At 38.8% G+C, this 15,212-nt stretch overlaps 1 protein-coding gene across 4 annotated transcripts in view; it reads right to left on the reverse strand.

Moving 5' to 3' along the window:
* nos1apa (nitric oxide synthase 1 (neuronal) adaptor protein a) overlaps positions 1–15,212 on the reverse strand; it is a 176,605-nt gene that overhangs the window by 111,747 nt on the left and 49,646 nt on the right. For all 4 annotated transcript variants that reach the window (XM_044198866.1, XM_044198867.1, XM_044198868.1 and 1 more), the window contains exon 3: positions 3,092–3,184. In XM_044198866.1, coding sequence (XP_044054801.1) covers positions 3,092–3,184 — 93 coding nt within the window. The remainder of the gene's footprint in view (positions 1–3,091; positions 3,185–15,212) is intronic.

The raw sequence follows: 15,212 nt of genomic DNA on the forward strand, positions 1-15,212 counted from the left end.
GTGGAAATAAATAAAAATGTTAGTTCAAACCAAATTTTTAATACATAAAGCTAAGGACTGAAGGAAGGGAAAACGCCTTCGGACAGTTGAAAACTAAACCAAAAATTGTAAATAAATAAATAAATAAATAAAATACATACATACATTTCTGTCCCTTGTATCATAATCAAGAGTGAACTGCATCATCTATTGATGTAGATATAATTCTAACATTTCCATCTTTAAGACATTTATTTCAATTTTTCCTTTTCCTTTTGCCTAACTGTCTGTCCATTTGATTAAATCTACCTTCCAGTTTAATGTCACAATCAAAATGTCAACACGTGAGCACAGGAATTATTCATATTGATTTCTATCTCCACAGACCTTTGTTGACTCAGTCATTCAATCACTCCTATCTGCGGTCTTTCTTTGCCTCCGACGTACTCAGAGATGTAAATAGATTGCTGACCGTCACACTTGACATTTCAGCTTTCCGACCAGGGAGCAAACGAGACAAGAAAACAGGTGGAGGCAAAACATCCTTCTAACGACCAGCCTTTCATTCCAGCCAGCCAATTAATTTGACATTGAGCCTTCGATGATGGCTTTAATATTTACCCCATCAGCCAATAGAACACATAAGGGATGTTCATTCAGATCATTTCCATCACAGACAATAAAAGTAGATATTTTCATGGCTTCAAACTTTGGACCTGATCCATTTTCAGGACTTGTTTTCATTATCATTGCTTCACTCATTTATTACATGCAATATTAAAATGCATTTACTTCAAACTTTGGTTCTGATCCGAAATGGACCGGTGGAAAGCCTACCTGGACCCAACGGGCATAAATTAATTAATTAATTTTTTTAAAGAGACCCAATCTGAAAGCGACTCAAGGACAGTCAGAGCTGATCTTAATAGACCTGAGGATAATAGAGTTGCGAAGTGGGAGGATTCATTGGTTTCTTAACTTTACCCACTGTAAATTTCTTTTGTACTGATGAATCAAACAGGAGAGTTTGTGAGTCACCAAACACGGTGTGAGGAGAAAATGAACAGAACTTCTACTTCCAGAGACAGCGTAGCCTGAAATAGCTCCTCCCGCTTGGCAACTGTATTAAACCTTATTAAAACTGCAGTGAACCCAAACAGAACCAAACACAGAGGGAACACCATCACTGGCAGCAGTAGGATGCGCCACCAATTTATGATCAGTTGATTTGAAAAAGTAGCAATAAATGGCATGTTTCCTGCAATTTACAGTACACACTCCCCATCTCACTTCAAAAAGCATTTTTCTCCCATCAACAGCTGAGTGGAGATTATAGTTTGCTGATGTATTCAGTCGATACTGATCTTTTAATTAACATCAGTTATTCGTAATCTAATATCAACCATTTCTGATAAGGCAGGGATTCCACCTTGACTACACCAACATAAAAAGTATATAAAAACAGCTATGAAATTAGATTTAAGAGTGGCACATACCATCCGCTATCAGGCAGGTCTGATACAAAAATATCAGCTAGGGTATGGGTATATGATCATAGTAATATTCCACATATTCTCCAAATGATGTACCATCCACACACAACTGTTCACACACAAAAGAATATGGATATGTAGACAGGCACACACACTTACACAAGTGAGCATTTATATTGGTGTAATGAATAGGCTGTCCCTTAGAGGGCCATTGAGACAACAAATCCCACATATCCAAAATTGCCATTTTTGTTGTATGTAGATTAGCTGAGTCCAACATATAGTAATTACAGTGTTTGATGACTGTTTGGTGAACCTTTCAACAGATGTCATTCTTTGAGCTGCAGACTTATTTAGATAAATTGTAGTAGATGCTTATAAAAATGTCAGGTTAGATCAATTTAAACATTTTTAGCAGAAACTGGTGGCAACTTTCTAGCTGAGGCAGCAACTTTGTACAGTGAATTTAGAGGGATGATTGTCTGCATCTCAACCCCACACTCAATGCAAAAAGATCAACAAGTCTTCAGAAGTCCATACATTTCATAATGCTCTAAGGAACCAGGGAAAGTTCAGTGGATGGTAAAAAAAAATCAGATGAGAAAGTCTGGCCACGCTAACTGCCAGCTATCAGATTTTTGATCTACCTTGTCTCCCTATCAACATGCAGACCGGTAAAACAATTGAATACGAGTCTCTGGCCCTGCACATATAATCTGTCTGAATTGGGCAACAGTTTAAACACAAGATGATGGTTGACAGTCACTACGGTTATTAAATATTAAATACATTTTAGAGGACTCTGTCCAGCAGAGCTGAAAACCAGTGAATGGTTTCAAGTCTGGATTAATGAATTAAAATGAAAAACTGAATGCTGGTGAGGAGGATAGGCAGCACTACTAAATTAACTTCCCTTTGATCCTATCTACTGGTTTCCCACCTGTCAGACTCTCTGTGATTCTCAGCGAGTGAAGTCGACTCCAGTCTGTCTCTGTGGATTACAGCTGTCAACCTCACCACACCTGGAAACACAGATCCACTTGTCTCCAGTCTCAGCACCCCCTCCTCCAGCTTCTTCAGGTTTATTTCTCGCTCCTTTCTTTCGCTTTCTTTCTCGCTTTTCTTTACTCTTCAACATCTGTCCCTCTTTTCTTCTACTTCCTCCCCCATACTTTCGATTACTCTCAGGCCCTTTGTCCTCCCTTGCAATGTCTCAATGCTCACCTCTGTCCGTCGTCTAATTAAGACGAGGATCGATCACCACCTCCTGCCAGATGCAGGATATAGGAAATGGATCTGGTCTGGTTCTTTAAAGTGACTAACCCAACATCTAGTGTTTTAGCACCAAGAAACAAGAAACTTTCATATGTTGTTATAATGAGAAAGAGAGCCAATCAAAGCCAAATAAAAGACATTGTAGCCTATATTGAAATTGACATTGGCTCGTTAGTACAAAAATATTCAGATTTTTCTTCTTCTTGGCAGTATACCCTGCTATAGGATCAAAATCTGCTGCTTTTAATTTGACATGACACTACCAAAACACATTAAATGCACCCAAGGAGAAGGTCCTTCTTTTCCAAGTAAGAAATAGAGATCAAATAAAAAAGGTCACTCACTTTTTTCTTTTTCCTCAAGTTGACTTTCACGCCGTCTACAGACACCACGATGTTGACTTTTTTCTTCTTGATGTTTTTCACCTTGAACTCATACTGCAGACAGAAGACAGACAGAGATGTATTAATATTTTGGGGGATGAGGGTAGACTGACATTGCTACAGCCTCTCAAAAATTTGAAGATGGGTCAGTCCGTTTGAGTCATGTCTAGAGGCAGAAAAAACATTATAGAGCTGAAGACGGTATCAGAATATGATGAAATGAAATGTTAATTTACACATTTTGTTCACACAAAATGTGTTTAAAACACAGTTACATGGGGCCATTGTGTTGAACAAAGAAATTGGAGAGGATGTTTAATTTTGATGTTTAAATGTTCTAACCTTGTTTCAAAAGTCTGGAAAAGAAGGCAAGATGGAATATCTAATTGGTATTTATTATGATTTCTCCATTATTATAAATATATAGTACAAGTTTTTTTTTAGTGATTTATACATTTTGCTGTAAACATTGTAATATGTTTGAATACGTGGCATTCTGGATCTGGCAATATTAATTTGTGGGTTCCTATAAGCCCATTTATATGCTATGACCGCCAAACTAGACGTTTTAGACTATTATATTCCAAGCATTATACGTCAGCTTTCAATACTTGACAGGCAATCAGTGCTACAACACAAGTCAGTATTCAAAAATGACTAGTGTTCAATATCCAGCTCTAGAAGTATCATTTAAAGTTTGCTGGAAAAACTGAAGGACCCTAAAATTAATTTGAGCGAGGCACTTAACCCCAAACAAGTGCTTGAGTGAAGCTGCTTTGTGGCCAACAGTAGAGAAACTCTGACTGGAGTAGTCAGATCCTGGTGTGACTGCAGGTCAAGTCCACCTTTCGAATTATGCAAAGAAACATATAAAAAATTGAAGTTATTCTTTCACACCTTGCCACCTAAGAATCATACTAATAGAGCAGGCATTCCCATCCACTCCAATTCAATGTTTCACACTAATGACAGAATTATCACAGAAAATGCCAAACAGCCCTGCTGAATGAACACAGCATGATCGGCAGACCTCTGTCACAGTCAATTTACACACCATAGATCAGACTAAGACAGCTTCCATCGTCTCCACTCCTCTAATGGAGCTGTGAGCACTGTCAAACAACAGCACTGCAGCAGGCAACTACAGTCAATACAGTATGGAAACACACTGTTTGCATATCAAATACAAAGCAGGTGTAAAAGGTGGATAATTTGGCTTTATGTTATTGTAGGAATCCTGTGTTCATATTCATGCATATGCAAACACACGTGCAGCCAGGCGACTGCCTACATCTCCTCTGCATGTTGATGGTTCTGAAGCAGTGGGATGTAATTGAGTCGTATAGAACCACCTGTCGCAGTAGCCTGGAGAGACATCAGCTCCAAGTGCCGTCTGTCTGTCTATTGCTGAGTTGGCTAGTTGGTGTGTCTTGCTGGGTGATACATTATTGTGCTTCTGAAAGTGGACGCTCATTAATGCTGCACTGGTCAGCTATTTTATGCAGAAAAGCAGCCTAAGTCATGAGCCTTCGACCCTGAGATGCTGCAAGATTCACCTTGTTTGCTCAAATTAAATTCTGGTCTCAGGTATTGATGCTCGTGGAAAAGCTGGTCAGTGCAAGGAAGTGAGAAATCGAAACTTAAGACAGCAACAAAACGGCAACAGCAGTGAGACAGTATTCCGTTCAAACTAGCTGACTTACTTCACCACCTCCAGCACTAAAAAACAGTCAGCTGACTGATGCCACCCCAGGTTCTTTAAGCCTTCAAAAGTGACCATGCGCTATATCACTTGGAGCTGCCAAAATTCTACGGTTCAGGCATCGGTAACACAAAAATATGCACTGCTGATACAGTATAAAGAAAACGTCTGATTGTGTTCATCACTTGCTGTGTTTGCATTCAGTCGCCTTTAAATCAAATCTACACAAAAGTGTAGATGCTTTTTTGAACTTTAGCTGTCATGCTTTCCCAACTGCTTGCTGCCACTTTCTGTCAATCAATCTGTCAATATTCCTGCCATTGTAGATGTCAGTCGCCCTCTCTGTTCTTTACTCTGTTCTCTGTAGTTTCACTCTGGACTTATATTGACCAGGTTTTGTCTAATTTAGTTGCATTTCCCTTGTAAAAAAAGACTTCAAGACTCCAGTTCACATGGAAGCAGTGACATAACGCACTCCCCTTAGGTTTATAACAGCATTTAAAAAGGGCTGTTCTTCAGTTGTGCACAAGAGAAAAAACAGGATTCTTAAGTAACCGTATGTGTGTACAGCAAAATCTAAGATGTCAAGCTTTAATAGTTTTTGTTTGTCACTCCTCTGAACTTCTGAAATTTTATTTTATGAGGCTTTTTTGCTTGAAAAAAATGAACAATAATTTTATTAAAATAGTTTCTGATTATTTTCTGTTGATCAACTAATAAATGAATCAAGTATTCGTTTCAGCTCTAGATATAATGACATGTTACGGTATAAATATGAAAACAGTTTCAGACAGTTTTAAAGTGATATCAGAGGTGTAAGTCTAATTTCTAAAGAAAACATTTTATGAAGGCAGAAACTGTGCCTGACTATGGACATCTGTGCTTACATTTACAAAACTCATTTTAATGAATATAGAGGTCATTCTAATCAGCATATGTTCAACATCTACAATAATTCAGATGTTCAGCGTTCAACATCTACATTGTGTGTTGTGCCCCTGACTCATACCAGGGCACGGAGTAAAATAAAAACTACATTTGAAATGTGTCTGACTGCAAGCTGACGCAGTGACTGTATGTGTACGAAGGGTCGCAGTATAATAGAAGATGACAGAATGCAGAACTCGGGGCCTCGTCAGCACTCTGAAAAATCAAGTCGAGGAGCTTTAACAAAGCTGGACTTGAACCCAATCAGCTCCTCAACCCTGGGTTACAAACACAACAGTCCTGACTCTCAGTGTGTTTGTTAGTTGACTGATGAACAAAACGTGTGAGGTTTACAGAGGATCCTATCTATGAGGGGTTCACAGCAGCTCCCAGCCTGCTTTGTAAAATTATGTGTAGAAGTGCTAAAACTATGAGTCAATTAACTGATTAGTCGATTAGCAGAAAATTAATCTACAACAATTTAGATGCTTTGGGTTCCAGTTTCTCTAATGAGAGGAATTGCAGCTTTACTCGAACTCATATTATAAACCAAATCCATTTAGTTTTTAACTGTTAAGACAAAATAAGCAATTGGACGATGACACATTAGGCTCTAGCAGCTTTGTAGTGAGCATTTGTCCTTATTTTCAGCCATGTTATACTAAACAATTTATCAATTCGTCAAAAAAATCAATTGGTTTATTGAAAAGGGGGGGAATGCTAGTTCCAGCCCTTTATTTGCTATAATGATTCTTTTGGGTATTGTTCATAGATAGGTGGACATATAGTGAATGATAAATAGACAGCCCAATACAGCTTTTAACCTGAGAGCACTTAAAAGCACTTCACAACACCTCACATTCAGCTACATACACACACACACACACACACACACACACACACACATTGACATAATGCATTCCCTAGCCCCTACCCTAACCTTAACCATCACAACTAAATGCCTAACCCTAACCCTTACCCTCACCCTAACCATTGTCTAATTCTAACCTAACCCTTAAAACCAAGTCTTAACCTTCAAACAGCCCTTTGAAATTGTGAGGACCGGCCAAAATGTCCCCACTTTCAAAAAATGTCCTCACTCTGTAGGTAAAAAACGTGTTTCAGTCCTCACTATGTAGCAAGTACAAGTAAACACGCACACGCATGCGCACACACACACACACACACACATAATTTACTGACATTACCTCTGGATAGATTCAGAAACCCACTGCGTAAAGTAGACCATCATTATCACAGTTCACTAGTCTGAAGAGAAAAAAAAGAGTCTTCCTCCCTCTCAGTATACAAACTGTAATGCATATAAAAATTAAACTGTAAAAAAATTCTGATGTATTAGCTTTTCTCGTGTAAGCTTTTTTCTGTTGTTGCTGTTTAATAAATGTCCTCGTTTTAATGAACTTTGTACACTTTATTGTAGAAAATTGCCAAACAAAATGCTTATTATTAATCATCATCATACTGATATGTGTGTGTGTGTGTGTGTGTGTGTGTGAGATCTTTTTTCCCCGTCCTTTTTCTGACCACAGCCCAAATATCATTTGAGGCACTGAGAAGCCTTTTGGCCAACAAAGTTCTTTACAAACTTCAAGATACCATACAGAGTTGTTAACCAATACTGGCACTGTGGAAATGACCTATAGGGCTGCCTCTAACAACTCTTTTTTTTATTATCAGTTAATCTCTCAGTATATATTTTGTAATTAAATTGGTAATTTGAAAAAAAAAAAAAGAATTTAACTCTTCATAGCCTTCCCCTGTGGATGGTGTTGGCCAAGGTCCAGAATGAACATTCCCCCTCAATTCTGTAATTAAAAATACATTTTAAATGTGTAGGCCTAAACTGTTAAAAAAAAGACAAAAGATCTTCAAATAGCTAATAGAGCAGTAAAAAAAACCTAACCTCCTGAAAAAAACTATCCCATTTACAAATAATTCCCCCTCCCAACAAGAAATTGGCTAACATTAATACGACAGGCTGAACGGATGAGGTGACACAAAACTCAATGAATTTGGTAAGAAACCCTGAATGTAAAGTATACTGTTAAGAATACTTTTTTTTTTTTTTTTTTTTTTTACAATGAAAACTCCACATGGCACCTTTAGTAATACAGTCTACAGGGAAGAACATTTCACCATTTTCTTCCTACAGTGCTGGAAAAAGAGTGCAAATTATTCTAACCACTGTACTCAACAACCTGTTGATACCTTCAACAAAAGACAGGAAACACACAGACACATACACACTCCTATATTTTCATACAGAAATTTAGAGAAAGCTGAAGCACAACCATTATTCTCAAGTCTCAAAGTGCATGTTTATGTGTCAGAGTTTTATGGGTGTGTAATCTGCTGTAATGTTGACTGTCCTACACCAGTCCTATGCCAGATTTAAACATTGCTAAGCCTGATGGATTGCATGACTGACCTACGCAGAGATGATTACAGTGGCAATTTAACAGATTTCATGCGGTGTTTGACTGGCTAAGTGTATGCAGCACAATATGACAGAAAGCACTTAACTCTAATAAGCTTGTCTATTCCTGTCTGATACGGCCCCAGCATTGAATTCACATCAGCCACCACACAGCTCGCACTCTTCCTAGTGCTTTCAGCTTCCATTCCAAGATAAAGCTGTGATATGATTTATAATATCACCTCTGCATCTATCTGTATAATGTGAGATGCATGTAATTAAAACACTTGTACCACGGAAACTGCTGCACTTGAGGAATCGCACAGGCATTCCTTTTCCACAACAGGCAATTCATTCAGTCTGACTTTTCCCCAAATGCAGCACCTCTAGACCAGACGAGGTGGTGAGGACGTTTTAATGAGCACAGATAACAGATCACACACACAGTTTAGGTCATTTAGGATAATCCCCAATCTCGCTGCTAGATGAGCCTCCTGAATTTGCACCTAAAAGGCTATTAAATTCATAATTTTAACTGCAGCCTCAATATGTTTTTGCCATAAAAGGAAGACAAAAAGCAAGAGAAAAAACAACAAAAAGACTCAACAGAGGCAAACTCTGTAGGTAAGACAATGCTGCGCCAAGCCAGAATGCAGTTTAGCCCTGTGTGTGTCTGTCATACTAACAGCTGTTGTTCAGGATCAACTGGATCGTAATTAGTCCAGTATTCTGAGATGTGACCTTCCTGTGTTTTTATTCAAGATCTCATGAAGTAGTATTACTTCTTTAATGTGATCTGTTTTATATTGAAGTGTTCCTATTTCAAGTAGATCTTGAAATGAATCAGCAGCTCCGGTATCAGCTTACAAAAAGTTTTTTTAATGACTGACTAAAAACTAAGCATATGAAAAACTCAGACTTGGTTTTGCTTTTCTACGTTCCATATATTTGTAAATGGGATAGTTTTTTTCAGGAGGTTAGGTTTTTTTTACTGCTATATTAGCTATTTGAAGATATCACATTGGGCTGTGGTAAATTGTGATGATCTTTTGTCATTATTGTTTTTTTTTTACAGTTTAGGCCTACACATTTAGAATTTATTTTTAATTACAGAATTGAGGGGGAATGTTCATTCTGGACCTTGGCCAACACCATCCACAGGGGAAGGCTGTGAAGAGTTAAATTCGTTTTTGTCAAATTACTGATTTAATTATAAAATATATACGGAGAGATTAACTGACTAAAAAATAGTTGTTAGAGGCAGCCCTATAGGTAATTTTTCTGTTTTACATTTGATGATAATAGAAATTCGCTTTTGATTGGGAAACTGGTCTCGTGCAAACAGGTATTTATTCCTGCGTTTGGCTGCTCTGGGTTACAGTAAACAGGATTTGCTTACGTGCAGCAGTTTGGAGATGGAGTGTTACGGTATGTCAACCAGTGACAGGATATTAGCGAACATGGAAACAAACTGAAATGAAATGAATACTTAAGTCCAAGAATAGGCTCATCCATCATGCAAATAAGTCAGTTTAACATTTGCGCACACTATTTCCTGATAAACGGGTGGTTATTTCCTAAAGGTCCTTTCCTCCTGTTTCTAGTATAATCCATCATTTTGGCAACAAAGACGCCAACACACCAGCACAATAGCGTCCTATTTTCACTCTCAGAAATATCAGCCGGAAGCTAGGAGAGCACAATAAAAGCCTGCATTTCTGTTGATGACCACAATTCATTGAGGGAGGCTGAATGTACAGGGAGCAAAATAAAAGATTCAAATATACATGCAGACACATGCCGACACACACAGTACACCATGAGGTCAACTAACGGCAGTCAATGTGAGTGTTCAATGATCTCAGCAGGGCAGCGGAAAGTGTTGGCTGAGGTAAAGGGTGCCTGGTCTGCTGTTAAACAAGCTACAGTATTTATTTAGCTCATTGACAAAGGCCTTTCTGAGATGATTATGGTGTTACTGTTGTCAAACTTCTTGTCCATCATTTATACAGGGAACACAGTTCCTGCTGGCATGGTGTCCAGCTCTGCTATGTCAGCCAGGCCTCTTCTGTCTGCGCATGCACAGACAAACACACTCGACCAAGAAGCTCCATTATGCCACATGCCAATTTGCTCCAAACCTTCTGAGCAACAAGTTTTCTCCCTGGCCAGTCATGAGCCCAGATCCATCTAATGTCTACTCTAAAGAGAAGGAAAAGGATAAAGAATAATAAGTAAAGAATAATAGAGAGAGTAAAAGGGGAGAGAAAAGGAGACAAAGAGAGAAGGAGAGATGGGGGAGGGAGAAGCAATAATATAGTGAGAATATGAAGTTTAATTAACAGCTCAGATCATTAAGCTCATAATTACACAAACTGAAAGTCGAGGTCTCTTAAATGCGCAAACTGTCGTGTTGTCATTAGGTGCTTGATGAACTGAAATGCATGTGGTTTTATCCTTCATAGAGCACCTGAAGTTACTGGTCATACTTTAGACTATTTTTTTTTACTGCATATGCACTGGAAGATATTTTTTTTCCCTCTTCTCTGTATTCTCTGGTAGAATATTTATTTTAAGGTCACTGGTCTCCCAATCAGTTATGTCATTTTACAACATTAGATGTACATCAGTAGGGGTCTAACATATGGCATATCCCATGTGACTTAAAGTGCTTTACTTTGTGCTTGGACTGACCACCAGAATATAACAACATTGGAGCTCGGAGGTGTGCAAGGATCAGTGATTTTTACACCCTGGCCTAACATGTACCTGCAAAAGTTCATCAAAAGATTACTTGAGTCTTTGGGCACTTGGACCGACTGTAGATACACCTGAGAACCATGAACCAATCAGAACACCCTTAAATCACCCAGAAAGAGGAGGCAGGCAATATCTCTAACACTTCCCCTAGGAAGAGCCAGAGGGACTGCCAGACGAAGAAGGAGAAAACCAACAATAAGAGCTATTGGAGGAAGGCCTCCACAGCTACAATATAAAAAGCTCACTGTGTCTGTTCTTCACCACAGGAAGAAACTAGAGCACTCCTGTAGTGAGGAGAAGTGTCTTCTTTAGTTCATTTTTACCCCCCTATTTCACTACAACCTTTATACAAGACTTCTTGTCAACCATCTCTGTTTTTTTATTTTATTTTGGAAGTCCCCTGTGCTGCTGCAGAACACGAAGCAGAAAAGGCATGAAAAGCAAAAATATTAACTGTACAAATAATAACACATTTAGTCCAATATTTAAGTTATAAAAATCAGACGTGAGCGGTCTAAACGTACAACAGTATAACAGTATAAACGTAGCCATTTTTTGTTATCCTTTTCTCTATTTTTCCTCTTGCAAACACAATGATAAAATGTAAATTTGATTGAATTTATGACATCATAAGCACAGGAGAGAAAACAAAGCAAACAGGACATTAGTACAGTAGCACAGGGCTGTCAACGACATGTACCATACACTGGTACAGGCTGCTGTTATCCACCTACTCTGATCTCATCATAATGTAGCTAAATAGAGGAGGTTGTATTTTAAAGGTAAAAGGAATGTTCAGCAATATCTCACAAATATCATAGCAAGTGTAATATGATAAACACTGTTTATTGGCCCAGACCGGATAATCAAACTTGGACGCTAATGTTGCTCCAAAATGTTGCTTTTTGTGGGTTGATATGCCTGTTCACTCCTGGTGAATTGTTGTCAGGGTCACATTAATATACGACAATTTGACTGAAGTCAGGAGACAATTTTGTCGTCTACGGGATTGAATGCATATGTTGCCATACTAATGCGATTGCTTTCCAGATGCTTTGGCATTGTAATTATAGACTGTGAATTTTGAACAGATCATTTCAAATCACTACAAATCCAGTATTAATTTTTTCTCACATTCAAAAGATAGTTCAAATGTCCAATAAAAGTGGCAGCTCTACAAATCAACTCCAAGTATGTCCAAGACAGACCATTTTCCCTGATTTAAAAACTGCTCTCACTTTTCTAATGCACATTTTCTAAAGCTCATGATGCATTACTGCAGATCTCACCCACATATGGGTGAGCTTGCACAATTCCACTTCAAAATAACAGGAAAATAACAGTTCAATGCAATTACAGGGTTTCTCTACTACAGAACCAAAGCATCAGCCAGTGTCACATAGCCACTCATCTGTGAAGAGCTTCTGTTGCATCTTCTGATTAGACAGCTCCCAAGTCAACTCCCCAGAGACACCGTCTTGCTCAGGCTCCTGCACCACCAAATACGTCTCTCTTTCCTGCCAACCACAAAGCTTTCATCACTTTCTCTCTCCTATACATCAACCCCCTTGAAGTCTTTTTTTCTTTTTAACCATCCATTTTAATCATATTCTTTTACTGCTGGTCATTCTAGTGGATCTGTGTATGTTCATTTTTCCTCTCTTACCACTCTGTCATTTTTTACTCCCATTCCCACAGCCATATTGATAGAGCACATTTTTCCTTTCTTTTACACTCACTTGCTCCTCACGCTCTCTCCCCCTATCATATATTTTCTGTCCACATCACCCCATGCCTCTCCCCCCACCCCTTTTTTCCACAGACCGGTGGCTGATTCAATCTCAAGCAATGTTGTTTATGAAAAGGCATTTCATTTTCCAAAACTATTTGTGCTTAAGACGCTACAGGGTCCATCATGTTTCATCAATCTCAGCGACACTGCAGTGTCTTTGAATCAAAGCCAAAATTTGCAATTGAATATATATTGGTATGCGCAACACCACACACAAAAGAACAAATTGGCCTGTACTTTTAGCGTCTAACAAGAAGAGCAATATATTGTAAAAATTCTCAGGAAAACCAATTTAAAATCACATTACACTCATGTAAAAAAGTATTTTGAGCGTGTCTTTTCATAGAAGGAACTATGAAAAGGCAAAATAGTTTAAACAGTGATATATGATGTGACTCTGCTAAAGTATATGTACATTGGCAAAACAATCTCACCACAAGGTCCACTTAGTAGCTGTTCTGGAGCTTTTGTTCATATCAATCTGCTGAGGAAGATCCTGTGATAGATCATTAGATACGACTGAAGGCTCCAGAAGAGCTACTAAGTGGACCTTGAGGTGAGGCTGTTATGCCAACTGCCATTTCCAAGGTCAAGAAGGTTAAAGTATGCGTACATGTTACAAGTACTGTTTGTTTATTCACAGTATGTACATGCAATGTAATAGTTTTGCCTAGTTTTCCAACTGTGTGGTTTTGATGAGGCTTTTGATCAAAGACACTGTATATCCATAAATCTGCCACGTTAGCTTTTTATGATCAAGTCTTCAAATGTCTTTTGTAGGCGCGATTAGCCTCAATCACACATCCCTTACTGTTTTAGCATGACAATGCTCCCGTGCACAAAGACAGGTTCATAAAGAAATGGTTTTCCCAGTTTGGTGTGGAATAACTTGACTGGCCTTCATAGAGCCCGGAAATCAACTCCATCCAACAACTTTGTGATCAACCGGAACTGTGAGCCAGGCCTCATCGCTCAACATCAGTGGTCGACCTCACTAATGCTTTTGTGTCTGAATTAGAGAAGATTTCTGCAGCCAGGGTCCAAACTCTGGTGGAAGGCCTTTGCAGAAGAGTGGAGGCTGTTATATCAGCAGACTAATGCCCATGGTTTTGGAATGAAATGTTCTATTATTGGGGTGTCCATACATTTTGTTCCCTTGTCCACATACTTTTGTCCATAAAATGTACATCTTGTACAGTAGCACAGTTGGGGGAAAAGAACAATCCAAAGAACTAATGGTTTCATTGTATGCCTTTGATAAAGTGATGCAAACAGTTGACTGAATGTGAACAGAGAGCTGATGCTGTGGGCTCCTCCAAGCCAATTCCGTCAGTTACGAGTCTGACAGTGGTAGTTTATAGCAGTGAGTTGTCAGTTGCTGTATTCTGCAACAACACCTGTTGTGATCACGTGAGCACGTTTTGTCCCACAAAAAAAACCCCATAAAGACTGGCAGTCAACCACAAACAAACAGTTTTCTCTTTGCCAAGTAGAGGGTCTAGTTTGGTCCAACATGCATCACTAATACATAAAAAACATCCATGAAGAAGACATTTCAACATCTGGACTGTCTCCAGCGTGGAAAATTTAACTCTGAAGTTTAGTCTTCAGGCTCGATAAATTAGACTTTCCAAGACTGTTGGCACAGTCTCCTGTTGTGTCCTATAGGAAATGAGAGAAATCTATTTTTCTGTCGACTGTCACAGCATTAATGCATAGTTCAAAACTGTCTCCCCATCTCTGCCTCTCGCCTGACCGATCTCTTTTCTTTCTCTCCATCTGTTGCATCTGAGGTCATATATCTGTACCCATGTTGGATGGATCCATGCATAGAGAAGCTTCAAAGACAACAGATGTTTATCGTGACATCTAAAGAATCAGATCAGGAACATCTGTGTCTCATTCGACAGTTAGAGATTTCTGTCAGCCCGATCAATGCCCGTCTGACTTACTGTCTAAAGCGTAAGATGATGATATATCAGATTATATCATTAGAAATCTCTTTAGCTAGTCTGTCTTCTATCTCTGTTACAATGGGTGCAGTGCTATTCAGTTGGCGGATTGTCTGTGAAATTGATCAATACACTGTTTGTTTGTGGCAAGCTGAATTGAAGATGTAACATCTTCCAGACAATTATATGATGAAGGGTTTTCAGAGGACGGATTTACTATCAAAGGCATAGATGAAAGTGAGCTGCTAAGGTCATTTAAGGTAATTTCAGCCTTCCCGTCAGTCTCTCTCATCAGCTTCTACCTTTTCCCTATCAGTTTTCCTCCACCTAATGTAGTAAGAGCAGGAAGAGAGAGGAGATGAGTTACAGAGACTTTTCTTTGCTCTTATTGAACCATGTCAGAGGAGAAATCTCTCTTTTCCCCAAAAGGATAGAGAGACAAACTCAATTTAGAGGCAGTTGGTGTATTGACAAATCACTTCCAGCGAGCTTTCATTTTCAGGGCACTGCTG

The sequence above is a fragment of the Siniperca chuatsi genome, linkage group LG6 (genome assembly GCF_020085105.1).
Source record: "Siniperca chuatsi isolate FFG_IHB_CAS linkage group LG6, ASM2008510v1, whole genome shotgun sequence".
NCBI lineage: Eukaryota > Metazoa > Chordata > Actinopteri > Centrarchiformes > Sinipercidae > Siniperca > Siniperca chuatsi.